At 42.6% G+C, this 27,966-nt stretch overlaps 1 protein-coding gene across 4 annotated transcripts in view; it reads right to left on the bottom strand.

Moving 5' to 3' along the window:
* LOC146863860 (uncharacterized) overlaps positions 1-27,966 on the bottom strand; it is a 661,357-nt gene that overhangs the window by 568,590 nt on the left and 64,801 nt on the right. For all 4 annotated transcript variants that reach the window (XR_014969566.1, XM_085628573.1, XM_085628574.1 and 1 more), the window contains one exon: positions 13,654-13,831. Coding sequence is in view for 3 of the 4 variants with exons in the window: in XM_085628573.1 (XP_085484699.1) it covers positions 13,654-13,831 (178 nt within the window). In the remaining variant the exon portion in view is untranslated. The remainder of the gene's footprint in view (positions 1-13,653; positions 13,832-27,966) is intronic.

The raw sequence follows: 27,966 nt of genomic DNA, 5'->3' as shown, positions 1-27,966 counted from the left end.
TCTCTCAAACAGTAAATTGAGTCCCCCTTTTGCCCTTCACCAATGCCTCGTTCAGGTAATACATTTAATAGTTGACCCTTGACGGTCATTTAGTTTTACTATTGCTGTTCCCTTATTCCAGTTCTGACAAATAATCCTGGGCTACTATCTCCGATGTGAAGCTACAAATATGTCCTCTAACAATGACCTTTAGCCTGGCCGGATTTAGAAGATAAACCTCTGCCCCCATTTTTTTAAAGGGATTGATTAGCTGGCGAAGATGCCATCTTAGCTCCACTGTAGCGTGTGCGAAGTCGGGTTTACTGAAAAATTATACCCCCTCGAATTATTTTTTTGCGTTTGGGCGCGTCTTATTATAGATGTATTGCCTCAACAGGAAATTGCAAAAATAGACTAACATTACCCTGGGTTTTTCGGTTTCACTCTGTGGGTGCTTTTTCGCAGTTAATGGGAACCTGTGAGCCCGTTGAACCTCTGAGTCCCAGTCCCATTTATCTTGGTCCGGTAAGGCTCCTTTCAGCACATTAACCACATATTCCCAAGGATTACCACCCTTCACTCCTTCTTGGATCCCAAGAAGATGTAAATTATTCAGATGCTGGCGATTTTCATGGTCCTCCATTTTGAAAATGACATCTGCCAAGGCAGCGCCCTGTGATTAATTTTGGGCTTTCAAGGGCTTCTACTTCTGCTTCCAGGGACTCTGTTTGACCTTCTACTGTTAGACGCTCTGCAAATTCTTCACAGGCTTTATTTAATTTTCGCATCCTCTCCTGCAGTTTCTTGCCTGTCGGCTTTCACTTCGATTTTCTTCCTGCATTTGTTTAAGGGAAAAGAAGATGGTGGTAAGTGATGGTTCTTTCCTTCCTCTTACTATTCCTATATCAGCATTATCCTTATCACTTATCTTGCAAAGATAAATGGACATTGGAATAGTCCCATCTCAACTGTTGCTTACTGCTCCCTATTACACTCTCTTTTTTCCTCCCCTTAGTTTTCTTCCTTGAAGTCTTCTTCCTTTGTGTCTTTTGCGGGTCATCCAAGGAGGCGCTGCTGTCGGAGTCTGAGGTAACTTCGCTGTTAGAGGATAAACTTTCGAGTCAGATCCATCTGTTAAAGAAAAGAACTTCTCCCCTCCCCCCGGCCACTCGGGGATAGAATTACCAGTTGTTTATAGCTTAGTTTCCCTGGCCCCAGTGGTGTAATTTCTTTAGGTTTTACTGCTCTTGTAGCAATCTCCTCATCCTCCCCTTGAGCTACACATAATACAACTGGATTTGTGCCAACCTCCTGATTCTGGTTAAGAGTTACACTCTGATCATTTACTGCAGTCGTTTCTAGGGAGAAATGTCCATTCTCTGTAATACCATTCAAATTCAGATGTCCTTTAGTTGCCACTTCCGGGGTTTCATATGTTAAATACCCTCCCCTTGTTTAAGGGCATCTTCATCAAATTCAGCAGGGGGATTGTCAATTTTCTTTGCCTCTCCTGCCATGGGGGGGGGGCAAACCATGAGGCAATAGTTGGTTGCAGGGACCCACCCTCCTGCGACCCATTACCTGGGAGAGACTTTGGTAGTTGCTTTTTGTTCCCACCAGGCTCCAGTTTGTTTCTGCCATAGCACTCTCGCTGCTTGGAATCCCTGGATGCCTTGGGTGCCGCTCCAGAGCTCACTCTGCCCGCTGTGATCGATCCAGTAGTCCGTGGTTTTGCAGTCTTTCTTCTGCGCCCAGACATGGTTGAACTCGCGCCGGCTCCTCCGCTTCCGTTCAGCCACTTCCTTATTCCTGCACCAGTCCTAAACAATGCGAACCAGGCGCCAAGCAGCAGCCGGTCTCCGCGGTTCACCTCTGTGCGGCTGCACTGCGAGACCCGCAATCTCCAGCTGCAGTCAATCGTGAGTCCACTGATCATTGGGAGAGCAGGGGGCATGGGAAAACAGTTAGGCTAAGCGATCGCCATCTTTGCTCAAAATCATGTCCTGTCACTTTAAACACTGCATCCGTCCCTGAACCACAAAACTCTGCTTGTCGCTCTCTTCTAAAGTTTCTCATCTTCCTCAACCCCAAACTCTGCCTGTCTCTGTTTATTACACTCTATCTCTCAAATCACACCCCCACCTATTCTCCCACTCAAAAATCTGTCTCTTTCTTCTAGTTTCTCCTCTCGCTCACTTATAACTGTGTTTATGTCTTTTAAACAGACTCCTCTCTTCCAAACTCTCCGTTTGTCTCTATCTATGTTATTCTATTGCCCCCCAATTACTGTCCTTCTGCAGAACTCTCTCCCTCTGTCACAATGCTCCAAACACTGTCCTTAAAGTCTACCCAAACTGTGTTAGCTTTTTCTTCACAGCAGCTGGTCTCCCCATTTCACGGCCCTACCCTTAATGTGATGAATCGATAAGTACGTATAAAGTCCCAAAGGCAAGACCGAATGCATTGCAAATGCTTGTTATTTACTGTACATCACTCTCACTGAGCAGTCACTCTTTAGGAGCACCTTGTATATGTATTACATCATACTGTGTGAATTGATCAATATATTCATTAATGAGATCCATGTAAATAAATACACTAAACACCTAACTGAAACATAGACATTTGAGTAGTTTTTCCTTCTTTCCCTAATATAACACTGTTGATGTGGTAGTCAAGGTCTACACTACCCCCAGAGTGACCACTTTATTGTTTAGAAATTGTCCAGCCCAGGTCTCTGGGTTACTGGGTTGTCCCCATTTTCTATTTAGGTTAGAAAATGGCACAGAGTGATGACTTTGTCGAACCTTAAGCCGGTATTGTTAGACGAAGTCAAGGCACTTGTGGTAAAATGGACATCTGCCAAGGCAGCGCCCTGTGATTAATTTTGGGCTTTCAAGGGCTTCTACTTCTGCTTCCAGGGACTCTGTTTGACCTTCTACTGTTAGACGCTCTGCAAATTCTTCACAGGCTTTATTTAATTTTCGCATCCTCTCCTGCAGTTTCTTGCCTGTCGGCTTTCACTTCGATTTTCTTCCTGCATTTGTTTAAGGGAAAAGAAGATGGTGGTAAGTGATGGTTCTTTCCTTCCTCTTACTATTCCTATATCAGCATTATCCTTATCACTTATCTTGCAAAGATAAATGGACATTGGAATAGTCCCATCTCAACTGTTGCTTACTGCTCCCTATTACACTCTCTTTTTTCCTCCCCTTAGTTTTCTTCCTTGAAGTCTTCTTCCTTTGTGTCTTTTGCGGGTCATCCAAGGAGGCGCTGCTGTCGGAGTCTGAGGTAACTTCGCTGTTAGAGGATAAACTTTCGAGTCAGATCCATCTGTTAAAGAAAAGAACTTCTCCCCTCCCCCCGGCCACTCGGGGATAGAATTACCAGTTGTTTATAGCTTAGTTTCCCTGGCCCCAGTGGTGTAATTTCTTTAGGTTTTACTGCTCTTGTAGCAATCTCCTCATCCTCCCCTTGAGCTACACATAATACAACTGGATTTGTGCCAACCTCCTGATTCTGGTTAAGAGTTACACTCTGATCATTTACTGCAGTCGTTTCTAGGGAGAAATGTCCATTCTCTGTAATACCATTCAAATTCAGATGTCCTTTAGTTGCCACTTCCGGGGTTTCATATGTTAAATACCCTCCCCTTGTTTAAGGGCATCTTCATCAAATTCAGCAGGGGGATTGTCAATTTTCTTTGCCTCTCCTGCCATGGGGGGGGGGCAAACCATGAGGCAATAGTTGGTTGCAGGGACCCACCCTCCTGCGACCCATTACCTGGGAGAGACTTTGGTAGTTGCTTTTTGTTCCCACCAGGCTCCAGTTTGTTTCTGCCATAGCACTCTCGCTGCTTGGAATCCCTGGATGCCTTGGGTGCCGCTCCAGAGCTCACTCTGCCCGCTGTGATCGATCCAGTAGTCCGTGGTTTTGCAGTCTTTCTTCTGCGCCCAGACATGGTTGAACTCGCGCCGGCTCCTCCGCTTCCGTTCAGCCACTTCCTTATTCCTGCACCAGTCCTAAACAATGCGAACCAGGCGCCAAGCAGCAGCCGGTCTCCGCGGTTCACCTTTGTGCGGCTGCACTGCGAGACCCGCAATCTCCAGCTGCAGTCAATCGTGAGTCCACTGATCATTGGGAGAGCAGGGGGCATGGGAAAACAGTTAGGCTAAGCGATCGCCATCTTTGCTCAAAATCATGTCCTGTCACTTTAAACACTGCATCCGTCCCTGAACCACAAAACTCTGCTTGTCGCTCTCTTCTAAAGTTTCTCATCTTCCTCAACCCCAAACTCTGCCTGTCTCTGTTTATTACACTCTATCTCTCAAATCACACCCCCACCTATTCTCCCACTCAAAAATCTGTCTCTTTCTTCTAGTTTCTCCTCTCGCTCACTTATAACTGTGTTTATGTCTTTTAAACAGACTCCTCTCTTCCAAACTCTCCGTTTGTCTCTATCTATGTTATTCTATTGCCCCCCAATTACTGTCCTTCTGCAGAACTCTCTCCCTCTGTCACAATGCTCCAAACACTGTCCTTAAAGTCTACCCAAACTGTGTTAGCTTTTTCTTCACAGCAGCTGGTCTCCCCATTTCACGGCCCTACCCTTAATGTGATGAATCGATAAGTACGTATAAAGTCCCAAAGGCAAGACCGAATGCATTGCAAATGCTTGTTATTTACTGTACATCACTCTCACTGAGCAGTCACTCTTTAGGAGCACCTTGTATATGTATTACATCATACTGTGTGAATTGATCAATATATTCATTAATGAGATCCATGTAAATAAATACACTAAACACCTAACTGAAACATAGACATTTGAGTAGTTTTTCCTTCTTTCCCTAATATAACACTGTTGATGTGGTAGTCAAGGTCTACACTACCCCCAGAGTGACCACTTTATTGTTTAGAAATTGTCCAGCCCAGGTCTCTGGGTTACTGGGTTGTCCCCATTTTCTATTTAGGTTAGAAAATGGCACAGAGTGATGACTTTGTCGAACCTTAAGCCGGTATTGTTAGACGAAGTCAAGGCACTTGTGGTAAAATGGAATTAATTTAGGAGGCTCATGGCCTTGGTGCTAATGGCAGTCAGGTACGCCTTTATAGGTCAAAGCCCTGGGTAATCAGCATGGGTAAGCAGCGCGTTAGAATTCAGGCCGCTGATTGCCTTCTTGAATCGACAGGGTGATCCAATCTCATGTATATATTGTAAACAATGTCTGTACCTACTGCATAGAAACATGCTATAGGAATGGTTTGTGGTCCGCCATGTCAGAGCCATGTAACCAACTACAAAACACAAATATATTTCACAGTCAGTCTATGGTTTTCCATTGCTTAAATGTACAGTGTTCTGAAATCTGGAGGGGTAGAGTCTGTGCTGTATAAATCAATTCATAAATAAAACATAAATAAGGGCAAGGGGGAATATGAGTCCAAGATGGTCAACCTGCTCAAAGTGGTGGAAGACTAAAGACTGAAGGAGATGATAGCTGCTGATGAAGCCATCTGAAGTTTCTAATGAATGTAAGTTTTTTAGCTTAGTTCTGCCAATTCAGATCATATTCTATTATTATCATACCATCTTTTAAGGTTATAAATTCCATAGGCATAATAACTTTATCAGCCATCACAATGTCGTTAAAGACACAGAGGTACAAATTATCCTTTCAGTTTTCTTTACTGGAAGCGGCAGCAAATCTTAACAGTCTGGAAGAAACTGATTTCCTAGCAAAGACAGAAAAAAACAACCAATAGCCAGAGATTGAGACCCATCAATTGTAGTGCATGGCAAGTTTCTTACATTGTAGTTGTGGCTACCACATCCCTCTGTCTGAGATGCAGAAAGAACTGATGACTCCATTTAAACACACTCTACTTACAAAGATTACTGTTCAGGAGAAAGTAATCTGGTATTGCAAACTCCTGATAATAATCCTGTGGTGATTACATTTGTAAGACACGCTCTATGAAAAAGAACTAAAGTAGGAAGGAGGCAGAGTAAAGAAGTGAAGGGATAATATGTGTGTTTGTCTCTTCAATAAATCAGAATTCTAACTTTACAAAAGTTAGGAAAGTTGTGATTGTGTACAAAACCCGGAGGATCGATTTGTTTTTAATCTCCACTTTGGGATGCCGTATCGAATGAAACCAGAGGTATACTCAATTCCTACTACTGTGAGCTATAGATTAGAGGTCAAATATAGCTTAGCAGTTGCTGATTTAAGCAACTCTAACAATCTGGATCTCATCTTTTTGACCGAAAGCTGGCTAAAGGAATCCTCACGAAAGGTACTAAACCTGCTTTCCTCTGGGAATACTTCATCATACACATGGAGAGAATGGACAACATTGGTGGCAGAACCAATAATACAAAAACTCAAACAAATTTGAGAGAATAAAGAAATAAGTGAATTTCTCACTTTCCAATGTCTCTCCCTCTCAAAATGAAAACGGTCATCCCCGCGGCCTTCAGACTCCATCTTATCTTCCATCCACCCAGAAGGAACGAAACCTTTATTAAACTACTGATCAAACACATCAAGGACTCCCTAATAATCTTGAGTAACAACATTTTCCAAGAAGTTTTAAATTTGCATTATGGTGATCATAAAGATGCAGCAACATCACTCCTATGACCATTCCTAATTGATAACAATCTCACCCTAAGATTTGTTTTCCCCACACACCAGGGGCCACATTACAGAAGGTGCCCCGGGGGCGCAACAGGCATTTGTGCCTGCTTTGCACGCCCCAGGGGGACTTTGATTTTACAAGAGGCCACAGAAACTTTTGCGGCCCATTCTGTAAAACCGATAACGCTGGTGCACTTAAATGCCACCGATACCTACAGAAGGCGTTGCCTCATTTGCATAGGGGCGTGGGCAATACAAATGAGGGAATCCCTTTGCCTTTGCCCCCGCGCCCTATTCCAGACAGGGGCACAGAGGCAAAGACACTGTCAGTACCCCCGGGAGAGCAGCTCTCTGGAGGGGGAAAGTGGGCAGGCAGGTAAAGTCACTCACTGCACCCACCCGCGAGGGGAGCTCTAATCTCCCTTAAAAGTGCAGACGGGTTGCCGTCTGCACAATGAAACATGGAGCTGCTGCTTCAAAGCCGCTCCGTATTTCACTTAAATGTGCTGCCCCTAGAGCAGCACAAGTTTGCGGCTGCCCTGGGGGCAGCTCATTCTATGTATTAGGGCGCACTTTCTTTGTTTGCGCCTGGCGCACCTATTTAAAGGTGCACCAGGTGCAAACAGGCAAAGTGCGCCCTAATACATAATATGGCCCCAGAAAGCTCCACTCAAGATCTCCAAATGTAAATGAAAGGAAAATATCAACCGATACACCCATCCTAGTCCCTTTTCTCTCCCCTCCTCGAAATCATCAACAACTGTTCAAGCAAAGAGACCCAAATAATAGATTGAAGATCTGAGGATCTTTAAACAAGACGAGGCTAGCCTCAGAAGTAGCTCAAGCATTACAACCATTCCCAGGGAGCAGAGATCAATAGTTAACAGTTCAGTACCATGACAACATGAGAGGAAATATGGGCAATAATGCCCCTAAAATAATAAAAAGGCAAAAATTAAAAAGATAAGTTCAAAGAGCAAACGTAAGTCAGAAAAACTCTTACAGCATTTGAACAAATCAGGCATCAAAAACAATCCCGGGGGCAGAGCCTGGATCAACGTTTTAATTAACGAAGCACATTTTGGAAAAAAGTATTTCTAAAGTCAAATCAAATTATTTAAAAAAGAATATCGACAAAGAAATAAAGGCCTAAAAAAGCATTTCAAGATAGGTAAAGAATGCACACTTCCAAAACCAGATGTATCATCCACCTTTTGCAAAGAAAAGTGTGATTTCTTCACTTTCTTTGCTGAAAAAGAGAAGAAGGTTGAACTACCCTTCCTCATCGCCAGAAGTTCCAGCAATGTAAAACCATTTAACTAAAACGATTAACTTGGATCTCCTTCAGAGATGTATACCCAACAAAAGTATAAATAACAATTACACTCACCACATTTCCTTAAGACAAACTCCAGAATGCTTCTCAAGTAAGTTAGCCTTTCTGATTCGATTAGCACATACTTAGTCTAATTAACTGTCCCAGATTGTTTATAAATAGATTAGGTCTTGATTTCACTAAAACAAAAGTAAAGAATGACCCCAGGACCTGAACAATGTTTGCCTGGTCTCAACTCCCTGCTCCCTGGCTCTAGAGAGCTGTGTGGAGACCAAACTTAGAACAGTTTGAGCAAATTACCTCATGGGTGAACTCAGTCAGGCTTCAGATCAAACTGTAGCACAGAAATTGCTTCTATAAAAATTGTTGATGATGCTTTTCACATCTCAGACAACGGAACGGGGACTCCTACCTCCTCATCCTTCTTGGCTTGTGAGCAGCTTTTGACACGCTTTACTATACCATGCTCATAAAAAGTCTCAAAATAAAGAGGGAATCCATGGCACAGTCCTCCCCTGGTGCACCACTGCTCTGAACAATCGGTGCAAACTCATAAGAAGGATTAATTAGTTCTACAACCCTGTCCTGATCCAACTGGCAGTGCTCCAAGGTTTCACCCTCTCTCCTACTCCATTCAACCCCTGCATGGAGCCTTAAGCTTCCTGTGTTAGGCTTACTAACATCTAGCATAACTTGATTGCCGGTTGTAGCCTGGGTACCCGCTAATGAACACGCCACACACAGAGCTTAGTATTACATGTCTTTATTCTGCTGCGTGTAATTGCGAACTCAACCTTCTAAACCAAGGTTTCATGCAACGTGCTCTGATACCTATGTCATAGCTCTATGGAGTCCGTTAGGAGCCAGAAGGGTACCACCATAAAATGTCGCAGGATGCTACACCAGTGACACACAACTATATTTGAAGGAAAGTCCTATCACCAGATGGTGTAGAATTATTGGCCAAAGTTCATGGCAACATTCAAAGCTGAATCTTAGACCACCACTTAAAACCGAGTTCTCCTATTATCACCACCTGAATCCTCAAACCCAATCCATACTTGGCTGACCACTAAACTATAACCCTACAGTCAAGTAATCAGCCAAATCTTGCGACATCATATTGGGGGAAAAACATTCTCCTTCAAGTACAAATCTAAGGTTTAGGCTGCTCAACTGCAAATATGACTCCTACACTGTAAGAAACCTTTTACCCCTCCATCACACTATAAGCTGTATGTCTGGAAACCCCCTAGATAGCTTGCACAAAAATTGACTATCTCAAGTTGTGGAAAACGGGTAACATTTTACTTGGCATAAGCGACAGCCATTTTGGCTGTGGTGTCCATTTAAGTTTCCTTCGTAATTCTTTCGTCTTTTCACTCTGCCTGCGCTATCTATTTTAGTTGATTTCCTGACTCAGCTAAAAGCAATGCATGTGCTGAGAGTTTGTAGCTGCCAGAGCACCTGATCTCAGATGTTAACTGTCAACCATTTACTGCTGCCATAAGCACTCCTGCTCCCCCTCCCACTTTGCTGCCTAAGTGGTTATTCATCTGCCCTTGTTTGCTGAAAACTATTTCTAAAAAACGTGTTCTTCCTATTTTTCTTCACATGCTTGCACTGCAGAAAACCTGTATAAAAGCCCTGTGTTCTGTGATTTCAGTGTACTACCTCAGGCAGCACTTGAGAGTGTTGTGTGGATGTGGTCCCACTCATGAGTGATTAATAACTTGTTATTTATTCCCAACTCCAGTGCTGATCTCTATTTTGTTGGTCTTTGAACCTGTGGACAAAAGGATGTGTTGTCAACTTTGTGGAAATGTACCCCTTTAGGGGTACACTGGTACCCCTAAAGGGGTACATTTCCACAAAGTTGACAACACATCCTCCAATGGAAGAGCAATCATGCAGAAATCTCCTGGCGGTACCAGAGTTGAAAAAGGAATAGTCACTTAAGCAGTCGTTTTCAGGATGTGTCAAGGGGGCAGTTGAAAAAAAAGCCATTTTAAGCATGAAAGAACATTTTCAAGTTCTGCTATCTACAATGTTGTGAGACAGGAAGTAACATTACTGGTTTCCAAAACTGTCTTCACTTCATGGAGGCTGCATGCAGTGGGCACACAGCTGGCATGCCAAAAGAAAGCCTGTCTGTCCTAGTTGAAGGTTCAGTGCCAGGACTCCTGGTTCTCTTCTCACCCATCTCTACGCCTTCGCTACTCCACTGCTGTCGTGCCTCCCCGCCCAAAACTGAAGGTACATTCTCCTGTGCCACCTGCCATTTCACATGCACTCTCACGCATCCACCTCACTACCCCAACACACCTCACACACCCAACACACATGACCACACACACCAAACCCTCACTACATCACACCACTCCCTGTAGCGCATACTCTTCAACACTCTGTCTCTCACTAAACATGCAACTGAAATATGGGAAAGCTGCATGACCGTTCACTGTACCTGCTCTTCCTGACCAAAACCTGCTGGACTTCCTCATCAGCTCCCGTCACCCCCGGTTACAACAATGCAAGACAGGACCGGAAAAACAGACCCGGAGGCAGAATCACTATCATCTTCAAAGAATCCCTTCCCTGCTCTACCACTTTGGAAAGCATCACAAGCAACATGGAACACTTGACCTTCAAACTCCTCATCACATCCAACTACAACCCGAGCCACACCCTCGTCTACCACCCTTCCAGACCACACACCAACTTCGGAACCATTATCGCGGACTTTGTCGCCTCCTGATCCTCTACTCCAGCTCCTTCATCCCCTTTGGCAATCGTAAGTACTGCCTGGAGAACCTCACCGATCCAAACACAACCATCCTCCTCGAGGACCTGTCCCACTTCTGACACACCCAGCGAGTGAAATGCCCCGCACATGCCACCGGACACCTACTGGCCTCCTTCTTCACCAACTTTTGCAATATCACAGTAGACAAAGCCACGTCGATCACCTGGTCCAATAACACCCTCCTCAACTTCAGCAAACTGATCTCACACCACCACAGAAATGCCATCACCAAATTTTTATGACAGAACTAGAACAAGATCTCAGAAACATCCTGGTCTTCCGAACTCCCACACCACAAGCACAACATCGACACAACAACCTCCCCGAATCCATCCCCTACTTCAGCGCTTGGATCACTGCCTGCTCAGAGACCCAGGTTCTCCTCAAAGCCAACAAAGTCACTAACACCAGCCCACAAGCATGCTGGTACACAGAAGAGCTCAGGCTCACTGAACAAAACTGCAAGCAACTTGAACATAAAAGTAGGCAAAGCCAGAATGATACTTTGAAGTGTACCTACAAATCCCCCTTCAGATTCTACCATCAGCAAGTCAGAGCCACTACCCCTATCCTGACCAACCCAATCATCACAGCCACCTACCCAGATGCTGTGAACATGCCACAGTACTCCTGCTTTTCAAGACACCTTCAGGTGACCCGAAGACCCTAGCTAATTACTGGGCTATCTTCCTGCTACCTTACCCATCAAAAGTCATAGAAAGGATTTTAAACAAATGCCTAGAAACCCCCCTTACTGACAACCACATCCTTGACACCACTCAGTCGTGATTCAGGCCCGAACAGAGACCACCCTCATCCCTGCCATGAACGACATACAGATGATCATAGACAGCGGTGACACAGAGGCCGTCATCCTATTGGATTTTTACGGGGCCTTTGACACTGTCTCCAACCTATTGTTATCCAACAACTGCACGAAGCAGGCGACCAAGGTACACCACTTTACTGGATTTTCTCCTTCCTGACAGGCCGCACCCTGTTGGTCAGCCTGGCCCCTTCATCTCGGAGGCAGTCAATGTCATCTGGTAGTTCAACAAGGATCTTCACTCAAGCCCACTCTGTTCAACTGTTACATGACTTCACTCACCACTAACATCTCTGCCCACAGAATCAACATCATGTCCTATGCTGACGCCCAGCTCCTATTCTCCCGCTCTGATAGACACTAAACACCTGGACCAATTTTTCCTGCTGCATGACCAAAGTCACCAGATGAATGAAAACCATCTGCCTAAAGCTAAATAAGGACAAGTTGGAAGGAGTAATCTTCTGCAAAGACACCTCACTGTGGGACTCCACCTCGTGGCCTGCGAAACCTGGACCCACACCCCTACTGGCAACCCATGCAAGGAACAGGATAATAGTAATCGGCAGCCAACTCACTTTGAAAGGCCAAGTGAAAGCAGTCTCGGTCTCCTGCTTCAGCGCAATCAAGATGTTATGGCGATCTTCAAATTTAACCATACCAGCAAGAGGTCCATATATAAATTTGGTTCCTACTTAGCCAGGTATTTTTAACTGTAGATAAGACCCACCCACTCTTACACCACCCAACTCTTCATAGTATTTGACTAAAAGTGCTCCCACGTCTTTGTTGGTCGCAGCACGGCCCGTTCTGCAGCGGGACGGGAAGAACCTGATGATGAAGCATGCCACCAAGGGAAATCTTGGTGGGTGTAGGTTATTTTAAGAAAACCTTTTGTTTTATAGAGTAGAGTGGAAAGATAGTCCAAACAGCGCAGACGGACTCTATTTGTTGGATAAACTAAACAAAGAAGGCAGAGTCCTCTATTTCCTGACCTCTGTCTCCCCTTTCTTGGTTTGTATTGCCAATGATGAACACCCATCTGCAAAAACAAACGTTACATTGGCCATCCTATCATGATGACGTATGCATGCATGTGTCACCACGCATGTGCACGTTTGCGCTGACACTAGACAAACCATTTTTTGGGCTTTTAATTTACAATTCAAAGATGGCAGACATCCATCCAGGATCAGCAAATTAAAATATAAAAAGTTTATGAAAGTGCATAGGCAAGTTGAGAAACAAACGACCTGGTGGCAAATTGCAGCAGCTGAGCCTTTGGGGAAAGAGGGGTGTAGAAGCAACAGAATGTCAATAGAGCAACAAGGAGCAGCAGGGGAGAAGCACATTAGATCAAGGGTGTTACAAATGAAGATAAGCTGAAGACAGCTGAACAGGATAGGAGAGGGGCGGTGTGTGGGGAAGCCACTGATGAGCTGAGTGTGCAACACAGAGAACACAGAGATGTGAGATGGGAGCAGCACACATGTGAGAGAGCAGAAAAACACGAGCACTCCCATGGAATGTTGAATGGAAAAGTAAAAAGTAGTTCCTTGAATGTAAGCAGTAGTTTGTCCCTCCAGTGAAGGGACAAACACAAGAAGAGGAAGGAAAGCCAATAAATAGGAAGCAAGCAAATAAGGTTGACAAAAAAGCCAAACTCTCATAAGCCATAAAATAACCCAAAGCATCGACATTGTACACAATAGGTCTTTCAACAACAGAGTTGTCTATAGGCGAGACCTAAGGATGATGGGGACATATGGATATAAATCTGTTAACAAAATAATGTCCATAACAAGCAAAATACTTGAGTTTGCATCTCATTCATAGATATTAATCAATGACAAGCACAAATAACCAGCTCTTCAAATCATCATAGCTAAAAACAGGCCAACCATTAAAAAGATCAACCGTCAGTGTGAGTTAAGTAAAAAGTATTGCAAAGAAGCCTGCAGGGGCTTGCAGGACAAAGCATAGAGGAAGCAATTTGTGTCCCAGGTGCTCTTAATTGACATCCTTGGGTACAAAAAATTAAAAGTCAACATGTATGTGTTACCTTTGGGCTTCGGTTTCGGGCGGTCGTCTGGTAGTATGTTCCATGGTTTTCGTTTAGGCGCATTAACTTTTTCCAGGATGCTGTCAATGGCCTCCTTTGACATTTTTGACTGACCACATGCTTGTGACAAATAGATCTGTTGAGCAAGCACGGATGATGCATTTTTGTCCTCGGGCTTCTGTAAAAAACAGGTGATAAATTATGGGTTACCTTTAGTAACATTGATAATTACTTACCAAAATCTGCTACTATTGATTACATTGTCAACAAATTTAGAAGTGGGGTATCCAAGTCTGTAAAGGACAAGTAGGATTTTTTGGGCATTCTTTGTATGTATTTTATCTAGAATGTTCCAAAAAACAGGGTGAACAGTGTAGCTTCAAGGTAATGGCAAATACTACAACACATATACATATAATTTACACATAAAACATATATAAGGTAAGAGGCACTATCCACTATGTATCTTAAATGCAATAATCAGCAATAACGTAATATAGTTAATGAGAATGGACTGAAGTGCCTTTTTAATATATATTTAAAACTATTGCGAGAGGCAAGGGCATCAATTTGTGCAAGTTAATAATCGAGAAATGTGTTACGTTTTACAACCTAACTTAGTCGGTCTCCCCTCAGAAATAAATATTTTGGGATCTGCTGCAGGGAGTGATATCTTTGGCTGTTGAATCTGAAAACAATTAGACAGATAGTGTAGACGCAAGTCCAGGGCAGAGTTCCAGGCAACAAAACCACTCTTTTTGTTTACATGTCTCTTTTTTAGCCATTATAGGTCAGCCGGGTCGACTCTCTGGACCTATAGTGATGTATTCAAATGAATGCACTGCATGCAGCTGTACTTTGGACATTTTGATATTCGACATCAGGCAATAACTTAAAATGAAATAGACTGCCTTGAAATAAAAGCTGAATACATTAATCAATAGAATGCGGTAGACAAAAGTTAAGATAGGACCACATTCATATAGATTTAAAAGTGGGTAAATTGCTGGCTTGATTACCGCTGACATTTGTGACTCAGATGTAATGTCAGAGTAAAAAATGTATGTATGTTGAGTAAAGTTACATAGCTCTAAACAGAGTTAGGGGCTGATTAACAGATGAGACTATGGCTTTTACTCTGTCAAAGCGATGGAGTAACAGAAATCCAAATTTAGCGATGTCTGCAGCCTCAGCTGACCTCTCTTACATTGGGGGGTCCGCCATCACAACGGCCCTGTCAATGCATTGAAAGTGTGCCGGGCCACTCCATCTACATGAAGGTGCTGCCCGGCACACTTTCCATATTTTTTTTTAATTTTCAAAAACAAAATCCAATAGCCGGATTTTATTTTTTTTAAGTAAAAATAGTCGCAAGGACCCCCTCGCCGTGGGAGCTTTCTCCCATGGCGAGAGGGGTCATTAAAGTGTTTTTAGTTTCACTTACTTTCACGTTTTAGATAGTTTTGAGTGAAGGAAAAACTGGTAAATAAGGTGGGTGGACAATCTGCCAAAACTCCAACAGGTCTTACTTTGTTGTGGCATCGGAGAAGTATGTCAGAGGTGGACACAGAGTAGCCTCCATCCCTGACATACTTAAGTTCCACCCGATACCTAAGTGAGGTGGCGAAACGTCTGTTTGGCAGAGAGGGTACGCCGTTGTCATTGAGATGGAGTACTCTCTCTGCCAAACTCTAAACCAGGCTCTTAGAGAGGGCTTTGGGTCAGTGCCTTGCTCATGATAGGGTAGTATTGTTGTCTGTCTCAGTTATCTGCTTTGATTGGCTTGCCTCTATATTATTTGGAGTGTTCCACCCAGGAGCATTCTGCTTCAAAGTATTCCAATGCACTAAGTTGCATCTTCCCACTATATACTTACACAGACTCTTTTTGAATGTGTATATTTAGTTCTCCATCGCAGTGCATCTGTTTTCTTGCTCTTCCTCTTGCTTTATTCTCTGTATCCTCCACCCGTCCCCAGTTTTCATTCCTTTCCCTCCGTGCCCCATCCAGCTCCTCATATTATATTTTTGAAATGTTATTTATTTGTTTATTTTACAAGGGCCTGTCAGCTGTAAAGTGGTGTCAGCACTCACTTCTCTTTTTAACACTTCGCTGGATTCAAAAAGCATTGCCAAAGAGGGCCAGAGCTGGGAACCAAAAGCAGCTCTGGCAAACATGCTCACAACAGACCCGCTTCTTTCCTCTCCTTGTGCTATCTCTCTCTGACCAGCAAAACATTCTATCCTTATTCTTATCTCCCCGCTCTCTCTTCTCCCTCCTTGATCACTTTCTCTCTACCTTCTGGCCCTCCCTGACAGAGTCACCACAGAAGTGGTCCTGGGCTTTCAAAACCAGCCTGCAAAGGCTCCTGCACACCGGGCTAATGCCTAGTGGAATAAAAGGCCTGCCTGGCCCTGTTGCCAAAAGTAATAGCTCAACCTTTAGAAGTCAAGACCTATTGGCTTTGCCATGCTTGTAATACCATGGCGCTGTAGCCAAACAAGCATATCATTTTACAAATTGTGTTCAACTCTAGCATCATTTATTCAAATTGGACGCAGTGGCGTAATACAGAATGACACAGTTCACTGCCACAAGGTTGTGAGGGGCTGCAGTACTTCCAGCCGCTTACGATGTAGCTGTCCAAATACAATCACCTACAACTGATTACGGCCTTTCAACAGAAGCTAAGACTTCATATGGATTACCATATGCCAGATCATATGTGGAAAAGCAAACACATATGCCATCTTTCATGGAACTTCTTTGAGATATTAATACACACAAGGAGCAGACACTGAGGATCCATTAGTGGGCACAGTCTTAGTCGGTGTACAGAAATGTTAATATGGTTTCTCATCGTAGATCATGTTGTATGGGTGAGTAGAACAAAATTATATAAGAGGTACCAGTTTATAATTTTTGTTTTTTTAAAACTTTTTTCTGTTTACTTTGTTTATTTCAGACTAGTCAATCCATAAAAACACAATATAAACAGTCATAAAAAGCACCACTGTAACATTTAGAGAAAATATATAGTGCCATCAGTCACATACATAGTGGCAGATAAAAAATAGTTACTGCCCTAACTTAAAACAACTAGTCTACACTGAGGCTCCTTAAATATACCAGCATAAAAAGTTCACAGAATCCTTCAAGTCAACCATGGCATACATAATATCACTGTCATTGCTAATTAAAGGAAAGATAACATAATAACTTAAGGCAACTAGATTACATTAAAAAAAATCTTCAGACTAATGTGCAAAGCGAAATGTGCAAAGTCCTTCAATTCATAAAATCACATTAAAATAGATAAAAACAGCAGCAACGATCCATTAAGAGTGAGGTAAAGTGCAAAGAGACACGACAAAGCTATACAAGGGTCGTGTCGATTAACAATGACTGCTAAGAAGGTATCTCTGCTTACTACGGGTAGTGAGGTTGCAAATAGGCCAAGGAGCATGTAGAAATGTTGTCACCGCATTAACAATCAATTCTCTCATTTCAGTGCGTAGCATACGTAAAGCAGGGATGAATTGGGTGAATCCAAAGAGCCTACAAATAGGTGTAAGTGCCTGGTGGAATAAAAGGCCTGCCTGGCACTGTTGCCAAAAGTAATAGCTCAACCTTTGCCATGCTTGTAATTACATGGTGTTGCAGCTAAACAGGCAAATTATTTTATAAACTGTGTTCAACTCTAGCATTTTTTTTTCCAATTGGATGCAGTGACATAATACAAAATGGCAAGGTTCACTGGCACAAGGTGGCGAGGGGCTGCAGTACTTCCAGCCGCTTACGATGTATGCGTCCAAATGCAATCACCTACAACTGATTCCGGCCTTCGACTCAAGGTAAGACTTCATATGGCTTACCATATGCCAGATCATATGTGGAAAAGCAAACACATATGCCAGTCTTCCTTGAGGATATTAATACACACAAGGAGTAGACACTGAGGATGCATTAGTGGGCACAGTCTTAGTTGGTGTATTGAAATGTATATTTGGTTTCTCATCGTAGATCATGTTGTATGGGTGAGTAGAACATAATTATATAAGAGGAACCAGTTTATTATTTTTGGGTGTTTTTACATTTTGTTTATTTCAGACTAGTAAATCCATAAAAAACACAATATAAACAGTCATAAAAAGCACCACTGTAACAGTTAGATTAAATTTATAGCGCCATCAGTATATATAGTGGCAGATGAAAAACAGTTAATGCCCTAACTTAAAACAACTAGTACACACTCAGGCTCATTAAAGATACTAGCATAAAAAGTCCACAGAATCCTTCGAGTCAACCATAGCATACATAATGCCACTGCCATTGCTAATTAAAAGAAAGTTAAAATAATAACTTATGGCGGCTAGATTACATTTAAAAAAAAAATCTTCAGGCTTATTAAGCACATTAAGAAGCGAAATCCGCAAAATCCTTCAATTAATAAAATCACATTAAAATAGATAAAAACAGCGGCAACGATCCATTAAGAGTGAGGTAAAGTGCAAAGAAACATGACAAAGCTATATAAGGGTTGTGCCGATTAACGACGATTGCTAAGAAGGTATCACTGATTACTATGGGAAGTGCGGTTGCAAATAGGCCAAGCAGCCTGTAGAAATTACATCACCGCAATAACAATCAATTCTCTTGTATCAGTGCGTAGTATGCGTAAAGCAGGGATGAATTGGGTGAATCCAAAGAACTTACAATTAGGTATAAGCCATTTTTTACAAGGATGTGCATAGGTGGGACAGAAAAAAGCAAAGCGATGCAAGGTTTCATCGACTCTGGTGCAGGAGCGGCACTTTTTATATCAATTTGCTAGTTTTGCTAAGTGCAAACTTGGCAGATTTTAAAATGCTACACAAAGGAGGTTGCCTCACATTGAGAATGGACCCGCTGCCGTCTAGGGCCATGACTGTATCACATTTTCTTAGTTGGAGGTCTCCTAAGGTTAGATATATAGAGATGATTTGAGAGAGAGTACCTCCAGGGAGACTTTGTGCCAAGACAAATAGACAGATGTGAGTAACAGCCCTGACACAGGTATTCATAGCTTGCCAAAGGAACAAAGCATAGGAAAACAGCTGTAAGGAAGCAAAAGCTGCTGAGAGTAAGATAATAAAGGGCCAGCAGAACCACAAGAACTGGACAAGGATTCATCAGCTTCATCAGTGTAGAGCGCAATTGTTAAGAAGGATAGAACTGCCAACTGTTTTTTATAGGCAGCCAGAGAAACAGAGAGTATTTGCGAGTCTGGAGTTTGCACATTCAGTTAACTTCACTTGAGCAAGTATGAAGGTCGGGAAACTACTTTCCCACTCATGCGCATGACCAATATGGTCAGAAAAGAAGTGTCTTGGCATTGATGACATTAGCCATGTGTAATTGTGCCAGAGTAACTGACATTGCTTCAAGGATGAACCAAACAAATTTGCGTGACAGACCTCCACATCTCTGTAAGACTCTTGCTTAAATTGGCATGGTTGACAAGAGTCACTTCTCAGGTAAGGTCCGATTTCAGAGATGTCTTTGGGGTTTTGATATTTTTACACCCTTAGCACTCATGCCCTTCATCGCATTAGAAAAGTGAATATTAAACAGTAATCAATACCAAGGAAGTCAATGTACTAACAAGTAACTATTGACAGAGAAAAAAAAAAGAGTACCCATGAAATATATACAAACTGTTACCGCTAGGTAAACCAGGTTAGGGAAAAGGCTCACGCTGCACAACACTGTGGTTAAATTCCCATCCTTCAGAACTGCGTGCACCCTACCAGTTCAATAACACACTGTTGAGTACAATTTTCAGTACCTTCCACAACTGCCTACCCCAGAAGTACTGATAAAATATTCAATATGTGACTCAAAAACATTTTGATTTACAAATAATATTAAATAGAGACAAATAACCATAAAATATCCACTTCAACTCCAATTATCTCACAGTACATAATCCAAAAACATGTGGATGAGGAAGAGGTGATGAGACTAACTGCTTAGCTCTTGATTCCCACACCAACTGTAACTCTACTGACGTTATTTATGGGATCCTTTGTCCGTGTGGCCAACTGTATATTGGCCAGACACAACAGAAGGTTAAAGTGAGAATATTACAGCACCAAAGCAGAATTAGATGCCAGGTCATTGGGGCACCTCTAGTCGAACACTACAAACAGGTGGGACACCGCCCAGAACAAATGCAGTGGATTGTATTAGAAAAAACTAGACTGGGGCCAAGGGGAGGTGATATATCCTCTGTACTTACGGTCAGGGAGTGCAAATGGATGATTCGTTTTGGTACAATTAACTCGGGTCTGAATGAGCAGGACCTTAGCAATGCTCAGCTGGCTATTCTTAACACCTAGGTACCCCGGGTTCCTGGGCCTCTTAGTCCTCTGCAAATCACCCTGATGCTGGGTTAGACCTCTTAGAGGGTTCCCCTTTAGGTCTTTGTACTCGCTCACTGTACATCCCTGTGTATTTTGCTCATGATTGATTTTTGTATATATCTTTTGGTTTTCGACAACTACCTCATTTACTAACAAATGTCTATTATGGTGAACCATGGCTTTCTTTTTTACTATTTGTGACGTTGTTCGAGGGCCATAAATACACTATGTGTCTCTATATACACTTAGTCTAACGGTGTTTACTTTTCTGACTATGTTAGACTTTATGTTTATCTTTGTACCCTTCCCTGCAAGGTTCAGTTACTGCTGTTTAATTTACTGACATAACAATCGATTGTGTATTTGTTGTTTACCAATGCATGTTTTGATACGATGTTTTCTTTAATCAGACCCAGACTTGTTAGTCTGTATATGTCCCAATGTTTCGCTTTGACACTGTTCACCTCAGGGGTTAATTGTATTTAATTATTGATAAGCACATGAACATCAAATCAGCAATTGTGTGTCCTTCTCCCCCCTGGTTTACTATAATTTTGACTTTAGCTGAAATTGTCGTGAGAAAGCAACTCCCGTTGTCTTTCTTCTAATACATCTTAGACTGCAGGCATCTAGCGTCTGCGCCGCGTCTAGCGTCACGCGGAGCGTCTGCCTATTTACATGCACAAACGGTGCAGTTCTCTGTGACTTCCGAAGAATTACGAGGCGAGTCGGTGTTGCCGCGTCCTACGGTAAGGGTTAAACGACAAAAAACCCCCGCCCCCACTCCCCTGCTACTGTATGCTCAGTTGCCGAGACTGTTTCCATCTGTCCGGCTGCTCGCTATTTCGGGCTATTTTTAAATCAATTAATTTCCCGTTTTACTCTGTTTATTGCTTTAATCCCTTCTGGCCTCCGCTGGCTCTGTGTAACATCCCACAGTGGGGTTTGTGATTTAGCCTACCCGACTTTACCCATTCAACTTGCTGGCCACATACCTTATGTTAACTTTTTCCATTTCTGCTGAACCCCTTTTCGTTAGGGGCCGATCAACAGCATACTCTGTAAAGCAATGTCGTTTGATGACATGGCGTGGTTTCTTTGCTCTTTTAGCTGTACTCCCCTTAGGCTGGGGTTTTTTAAGACTTTAGTTCTATTACTACTCTATTTTTACCTTTAGAGACTGGATTTTCCTGCGATTAATTCCACTGTCGCCTTTGAGTATGTACCATGGCGTCTGATTCGGGAGATATTGCATTCCCCGATTTTTTCAAGACTGGCAATTAAGTAAGTTCTCTTCCTTGAATTAATTTTTGAATCCTATATGTGCTCTCTGGATCTCCACTCAGACACCTTACAATTTCCTTTTAGGTGTCACTCACTCTACCCCCTCTCCGGAGCTTTCCAGCCCTTGCGTCATTTGACGCCAAGAAGTTACCGATCACTTGTTCATCCTTGTCTTGGGTAAATATGGTTACTTGTCCCATTTGGAGTCCCCTTGATTCAATCCAGTTTGGGATTTCGAATTTTTTCATTAATTTATATATATATGTTTTTTAGGTGCCACTCCCCTTGTCACATTGTCTCTGTCCTGAAGAAGACCCCGTTAGTAAGGAGCTGACTTACCTACCTATGTCCAGGGGTCGAAACGTCGACAATACTTCATTGCCAGTACTGCCAACAGTGTAATGTACACTGTGCTTTTGCTTGTACATGGTTTTTGTAAATAATTTTGCTATTCATTCCAATGAATTTGATCTGGATGTTTTGGCTTGAAATTGTTTTGCCTTGCAATTAAATTGTGACGTGTTTATAATTTATATGTCACTTACCCCCCATTCCTCACTCAAATCACCATCCACCTCTTTCCCTTCCTTGGCACCCCGCACTATTTGATCTAAGTCTACTGTATTTATTAGTAAATGTGTACCTTCCCAAAGTGTGATTAAATAACACTTTGGTAAGTTTTCTTTGCATTCTTCTTGCATTTTTTTGCGATTGATCTTGTGTTAGTTCTTTTTTATAACAAATAGTTTGTATATCCTGGGACCCTCTCCCTTATACTGCTCTATTACCCAGGTCCCAGTGATTTGTGGGTTTACCCTTTGTAATAACGTACTCATGGGCAGGTGCATACCTGCGAGGTATTTTATGTGACTCTTCCCCTTTCTTAAAATGGTGGAGAGTGAGACCCTTTCCTATACCGAGGAGTACATCAACCAGCTGCTACAAGATCCGAGGAATCTATTCCTTTCTTCAGACACTCCCAACATTGACTTTACACTTAATGATAAAATTGCGAAACTTGAACGTTTAGAAAAGAAGTTAATTCGTACTAAACTTCACGGTCACTTACTTACAAAATACCTACAGGCTAACATAATACCTGTTGGTTTGCAGATTAAAATTGAACCTGCAATCTTTGTTGATATCCCCAAATTTAAAGAAGGTTTTAGTTTTATAGCCAATAATGCCTCACGACATTGGATGGTACTAGGGGTGGAAACAGCGGCAGAACAGGTTCAAGTGTTGTCCAGAGAGATCGCTGCCCTAAAACAGGAAATAGCGGGTGATGCCACTTTGATCAATGCAAAAAGTGCCCTGGAAAATCTTGACAAATCCTTAAAAGACTTTGAGACTACAACTCAGAACAAAAAGTTGGATAAACTTTCCAAGGATATCAGATTTTACGACAAAAAGATCACTTATCCTTACCTCAACGAGGATTATTATAAACAAGATAATTCAGGTCGCTTCATTGGGCGAGGTAGAGGAGCCTTCAGGGGAAGAAGGAACTACACCACTTTCTCTAACTCATCTGTGAGCTCGGATAGCGAACAGGAAGCTTCGGGCCAAGGCTACGACTACACCTACAAGGATAACTGGTATCCCCCTCAAGGATATCTTCCTTTTTTAGGGGAAGGCCAATGGAGACCACCACGGGGCCGAGGCAATTGGCCAAGAGGACCATCGAGAGGCCAACAGAACCCAGGGAGCACGAACTGGGACAGAGGCAGGGGGGCGATCCCCAAACAGGTCCGGTTCCAACCAGAGAACCACGGGGAGATCTCCACGAGACGCAAAGTATATCGGTGGTGAATTCTAATATCAATCCAGTAGTCAACATTTCCACATACTCTTTGAATACAGAGGAGCAATCCGTTCTTTCCAAAGGGCTGACATTTGTTCCTACAGCCCACCCCAATGCTTTCAACCTGAAAACCGAACTCCATGGTTTCTTTCGAAAGATCCGTCTGAGATATTTCTTTAAGAACTCCGATGATACTCCCTCTAAATCTATCACTGGACTACGTTCTCCATCTAAGTTCGTACCGCCCACTCATACAATGAGTAACAGAATTCTGGCTTTTGAGAGCATGGTTCTAAGTGATGTCAACAACCTACTGTCAACCTATAAGCATACGATACCCAATACTAGCAAAGTTGAGAAAGCGGCCCTTCTGAGTCTCAAGAACAATAAGGACATTGTCATTAAGTCTGCCGACAAGGGTGGGGCAATAGTTGTTCAGGACACTACGACATACAAGTCTGAAATCATGAGACAACTTCACGATGGTGTCAGCTATTCTTTACTTAAGTCTAACCCCACCAAGGATTTGGCGGAGGAAATACACCGCATCACTAGTGAGGCATTAGATTCTGGCTTTCTAAGCAATTTGGAATTTGACTATCTCAATCAGAGGAATCCACGCCTACCCACTATATACACCCTACCTAAGATACATAAGGACCTCTTTCACCCACCCGGCCGTCCCATTGTGTCCGGTTGTGGTTCACTACTAGAACCTCTCTGTAAATATATTGATTTCTTTCTGAAACCACTGGCTGAACAAACAACAACCTACCTACGTGATACCATGCAAGTAATTACTATCATTGACCAAAAATCTTTCAACCCCTCGGAACAATTACTTGTCACCTGTGACATCGTATCACTTTATACTAGTATCCCTCAGGAACCAGCTTTAAATGTGATGAGAGAAGTTTTGAATTCCAGACCAGCACCAATGAGGGTACCCACGGATTTCATCATTGCACTTCTTGCTATTGCAATGAAAAAGAATTTTTTCTACTTTCAAGGAAACTATTACATCCAAAAGAAAGGAGTAGCGATGGGAGCTGCATTTGCCCCAGATCTGGCGATATTGTATATGGACAATTTTGAACAGCGTCATATCTTCGATAACAACAACCCCTTCTCTCGAAAAATAGAACTATGGAAGAGATATATCGACGATATATTGCTAATCTGGAATGGCGATAAAACTCAACTTAATGCATTTCATGAATGGCTGAACCAGTGTGATCGGGACATTCAGTTCACTATTCAGTCGGACCCCCTGGTGATACCATTCCTGGATCTAAAAATTTTCAGTGAAGATGATAAGCTCTGTACGACCTTGTACCGAAAACCCACTGAACGGAACTCACTTCTAAGATACAGTAGTCACCACCCCCGAGGTTTAAGAGATAACTTACCGGTGGGCCAATTCCTACGAATCCGTAGAAATTGCACCAAGAAGTCTGATTACCTAATGGAATCTGAAGATCTTAGCATCAGACTTATCTCAAGGGGATACCCAAAGCGCCTGGTGAAAAAGGCCCAGAAGAGGGCGTGGTTCAATCCACGGGAAACCTTACTAACGGCGAAAGAACCTGCCGCCTCAGCCCATCAAAAAATGATTTGCGTCACTACCTTCTCTACTAGAAGCAACGCAGTGAAGAGGATAATAAACAAACACTGGAGCCTTGTGTCCACTGAAATTGATCAACCATCGTTACCCATGCATTCTTTCAAAAAAGGAATGAGTATTAAAGATCATGTTGTTCATTCTTTTCTTGAAGACCCAGTGGAACCAACGATACAGTCACTGTGGAACCTGCCACCTATTACAGGCCATTTTAAATGTGGATCCTGCAAGGCCTGTCCAACAACGATTCAAGCTAAAACTTTTGCATACAAACATCATGTTGTCACACTTGATTCCCACACCAACTGTAACTCTACTGACGTTATTTATGGGATCCTTTGTCCGTGTGGCCAACTGTATATTGGCCAGACACAACAGAAGGTTAAAGTGAGAATATTACAGCACCAAAGCAGAATTAGATGCCAGGTCATTGGGGCACCTCTAGTCGAACACTACAAACAGGTGGGACACCGCCCAGAACAAATGCAGTGGATTGTATTAGAAAAAACTAGACTGGGGCCAAGGGGAGGTGATATATCCTCTGTACTTACGGTCAGGGAGTGCAAATGGATGATTCGTTTTGGTACAATTAACTCGGGTCTGAATGAGCAGGACCTTAGCAATGCTCAGCTGGCTATTCTTAACACCTAGGTACCCCGGGTTCCTGGGCCTCTTAGTCCTCTGCAAATCACCCTGATGCTGGGTTAGACCTCTTAGAGGGTTCCCCTTTAGGTCTTTGTACTCGCTCACTGTACATCCCTGTGTATTTTGCTCATGATTGATTTTTGTATATATCTTTTGGTTTTCGACAACTACCTCATTTACTAACAAATGTCTATTATGGTGAACCATGGCTTTCTTTTTTACTATTTGTGACGTTGTTCGAGGGCCATAAATACACTATGTGTCTCTATATACACTTAGTCTAACGGTGTTTACTTTTCTGACTATGTTAGACTTTATGTTTATCTTTGTACCCTTCCCTGCAAGGTTCAGTTACTGCTGTTTAATTTACTGACATAACAATCGATTGTGTATTTGTTGTTTACCAATGCATGTTTTGATACGATGTTTTCTTTAATCAGACCCAGACTTGTTAGTCTGTATATGTCCCAATGTTTCGCTTTGACACTGTTCACCTCAGGGGTTAATTGTATTTAATTATTGATAAGCACATGAACATCAAATCAGCAATTGTGTGTCCTTCTCCCCCCTGGTTTACTATAATTTTGACTTTAGCTGAAATTGTCGTGAGAAAGCAACTCCCGTTGTCTTTCTTCTAATACATCTTAGACTGCAGGCATCTAGCGTCTGCGCCGCGTCTAGCGTCACGCGGAGCGTCTGCCTATTTACATGCACAAACGGTGCAGTTCTCTGTGACTTCCGAAGAATTACGAGGCGAGTCGGTGTTGCCGCGTCCTACGGTAAGGGTTAAACGACAAAAAACCCCCGCCCCCACTCCCCTGCTACTGTATGCTCAGTTGCCGAGACTGTTTCCATCTGTCCGGCTGCTCGCTATTTCGGGCTATTTTTAAATCAATTAATTTCCCGTTTTACTCTGTTTATTGCTTTAATCCCTTCTGGCCTCCGCTGGCTCTGTGTAACATCCCACAGTGGGGTTTGTGATTTAGCCTACCCGACTTTACCCATTCAACTTGCTGGCCACATACCTTATGTTAACTTTTTCCATTTCTGCTGAACCCCTTTTCGTTAGGGGCCGATCAACAGCATACTCTGTAAAGCAATGTCGTTTGATGACATGGCGTGGTTTCTTTGCTCTTTTAGCTGTACTCCCCTTAGGCTGGGGTTTTTTAAGACTTTAGTTCTATTACTACTCTATTTTTACCTTTAGAGACTGGATTTTCCTGCGATTAATTCCACTGTCGCCTTTGAGTATGTACCATGGCGTCTGATTCGGGAGATATTGCATTCCCCGATTTTTTCAAGACTGGCAATTAAGTAAGTTCTCTTCCTTGAATTAATTTTTGAATCCTATATGTGCTCTCTGGATCTCCACTCAGACACCTTACAATTTCCTTTTAGGTGTCACTCACTCTACCCCCTCTCCGGAGCTTTCCAGCCCTTGCGTCATTTGACGCCAAGAAGTTACCGATCACTTGTTCATCCTTGTCTTGGGTAAATATGGTTACTTGTCCCATTTGGAGTCCCCTTGATTCAATCCAGTTTGGGATTTCGAATTTTTTCATTAATTTATATATATATGTTTTTTAGGTGCCACTCCCCTTGTCACATTGTCTCTGTCCTGAAGAAGACCCCGTTAGTAAGGAGCTGACTTACCTACCTATGTCCAGGGGTCGAAACGTCGACAATACTTCATTGCCAGTACTGCCAACAGTGTAATGTACACTGTGCTTTTGCTTGTACATGGTTTTTGTAAATAATTTTGCTATTCATTCCAATGAATTTGATCTGGATGTTTTGCCTTGCAATTAAATTGTGACGTGTTTATAATTTATATGTCACTTACCCCCCATTCCTCACTCAAATCACCATCCACCTCTTTCCCTTCCTTGGCACCCCGCACTATTTGATCTAAGTCTACTGTATTTATTAGTAAATGTGTACCTTCCCAAAGTGTGATTAAATAACACTTTGGTAAGTTTTCTTTGCATTCTTCTTGCATTTTTTTGCGATTGATCTTGTGTTAGTTCTTTTTTATAACAAATAGTTTGTATATCCTGGGACCCTCTCCCTTATATAGCTCTTGCTCAGCAGAATGAATCAATGATTTATCCCCACCACTTCTTGACATTACAAATCTTGTGAATGCATCCATCCAGGGGACTGGCACAGGAATCCCTAAAGGATGCCATCAGTATTTTCCTAAAAAACACAGCGGATCCAGAGGATCTTAACAACTATCATCAAATTCCAAACCTTTTGCATCAAAGAAAGAAACAGAGAACAGAGTCTTCCATGAGCACATGGAACAATATTATCTTTTACACTACAATCAGTCATGTTTCAATCCAAAAAGAGGAGCATAAATCTTGCTGGCCAGCGAAATTAAAATCTGATCATTACTGTGGATGAGAACAATGATGCAGCATTGTTACTTGTGATCCTTTGCCAGCCCCTGGCATATGAGTTTCAAACTGTGTTTGAAAGACTGAAAGAAAAGAAAGCATTTCAGGAAACAGCCATAAACTATATTAAAATGATCAGATAATGCCTCCACA

This window comes from Triturus cristatus, chromosome 2_1 (genome assembly GCF_964204655.1).
Source record: "Triturus cristatus chromosome 2_1, aTriCri1.1, whole genome shotgun sequence".
Taxonomy (NCBI): domain Eukaryota; kingdom Metazoa; phylum Chordata; class Amphibia; order Caudata; family Salamandridae; genus Triturus; species Triturus cristatus.
This window is presented reverse-complemented; position numbering and strand designations above follow the sequence as displayed.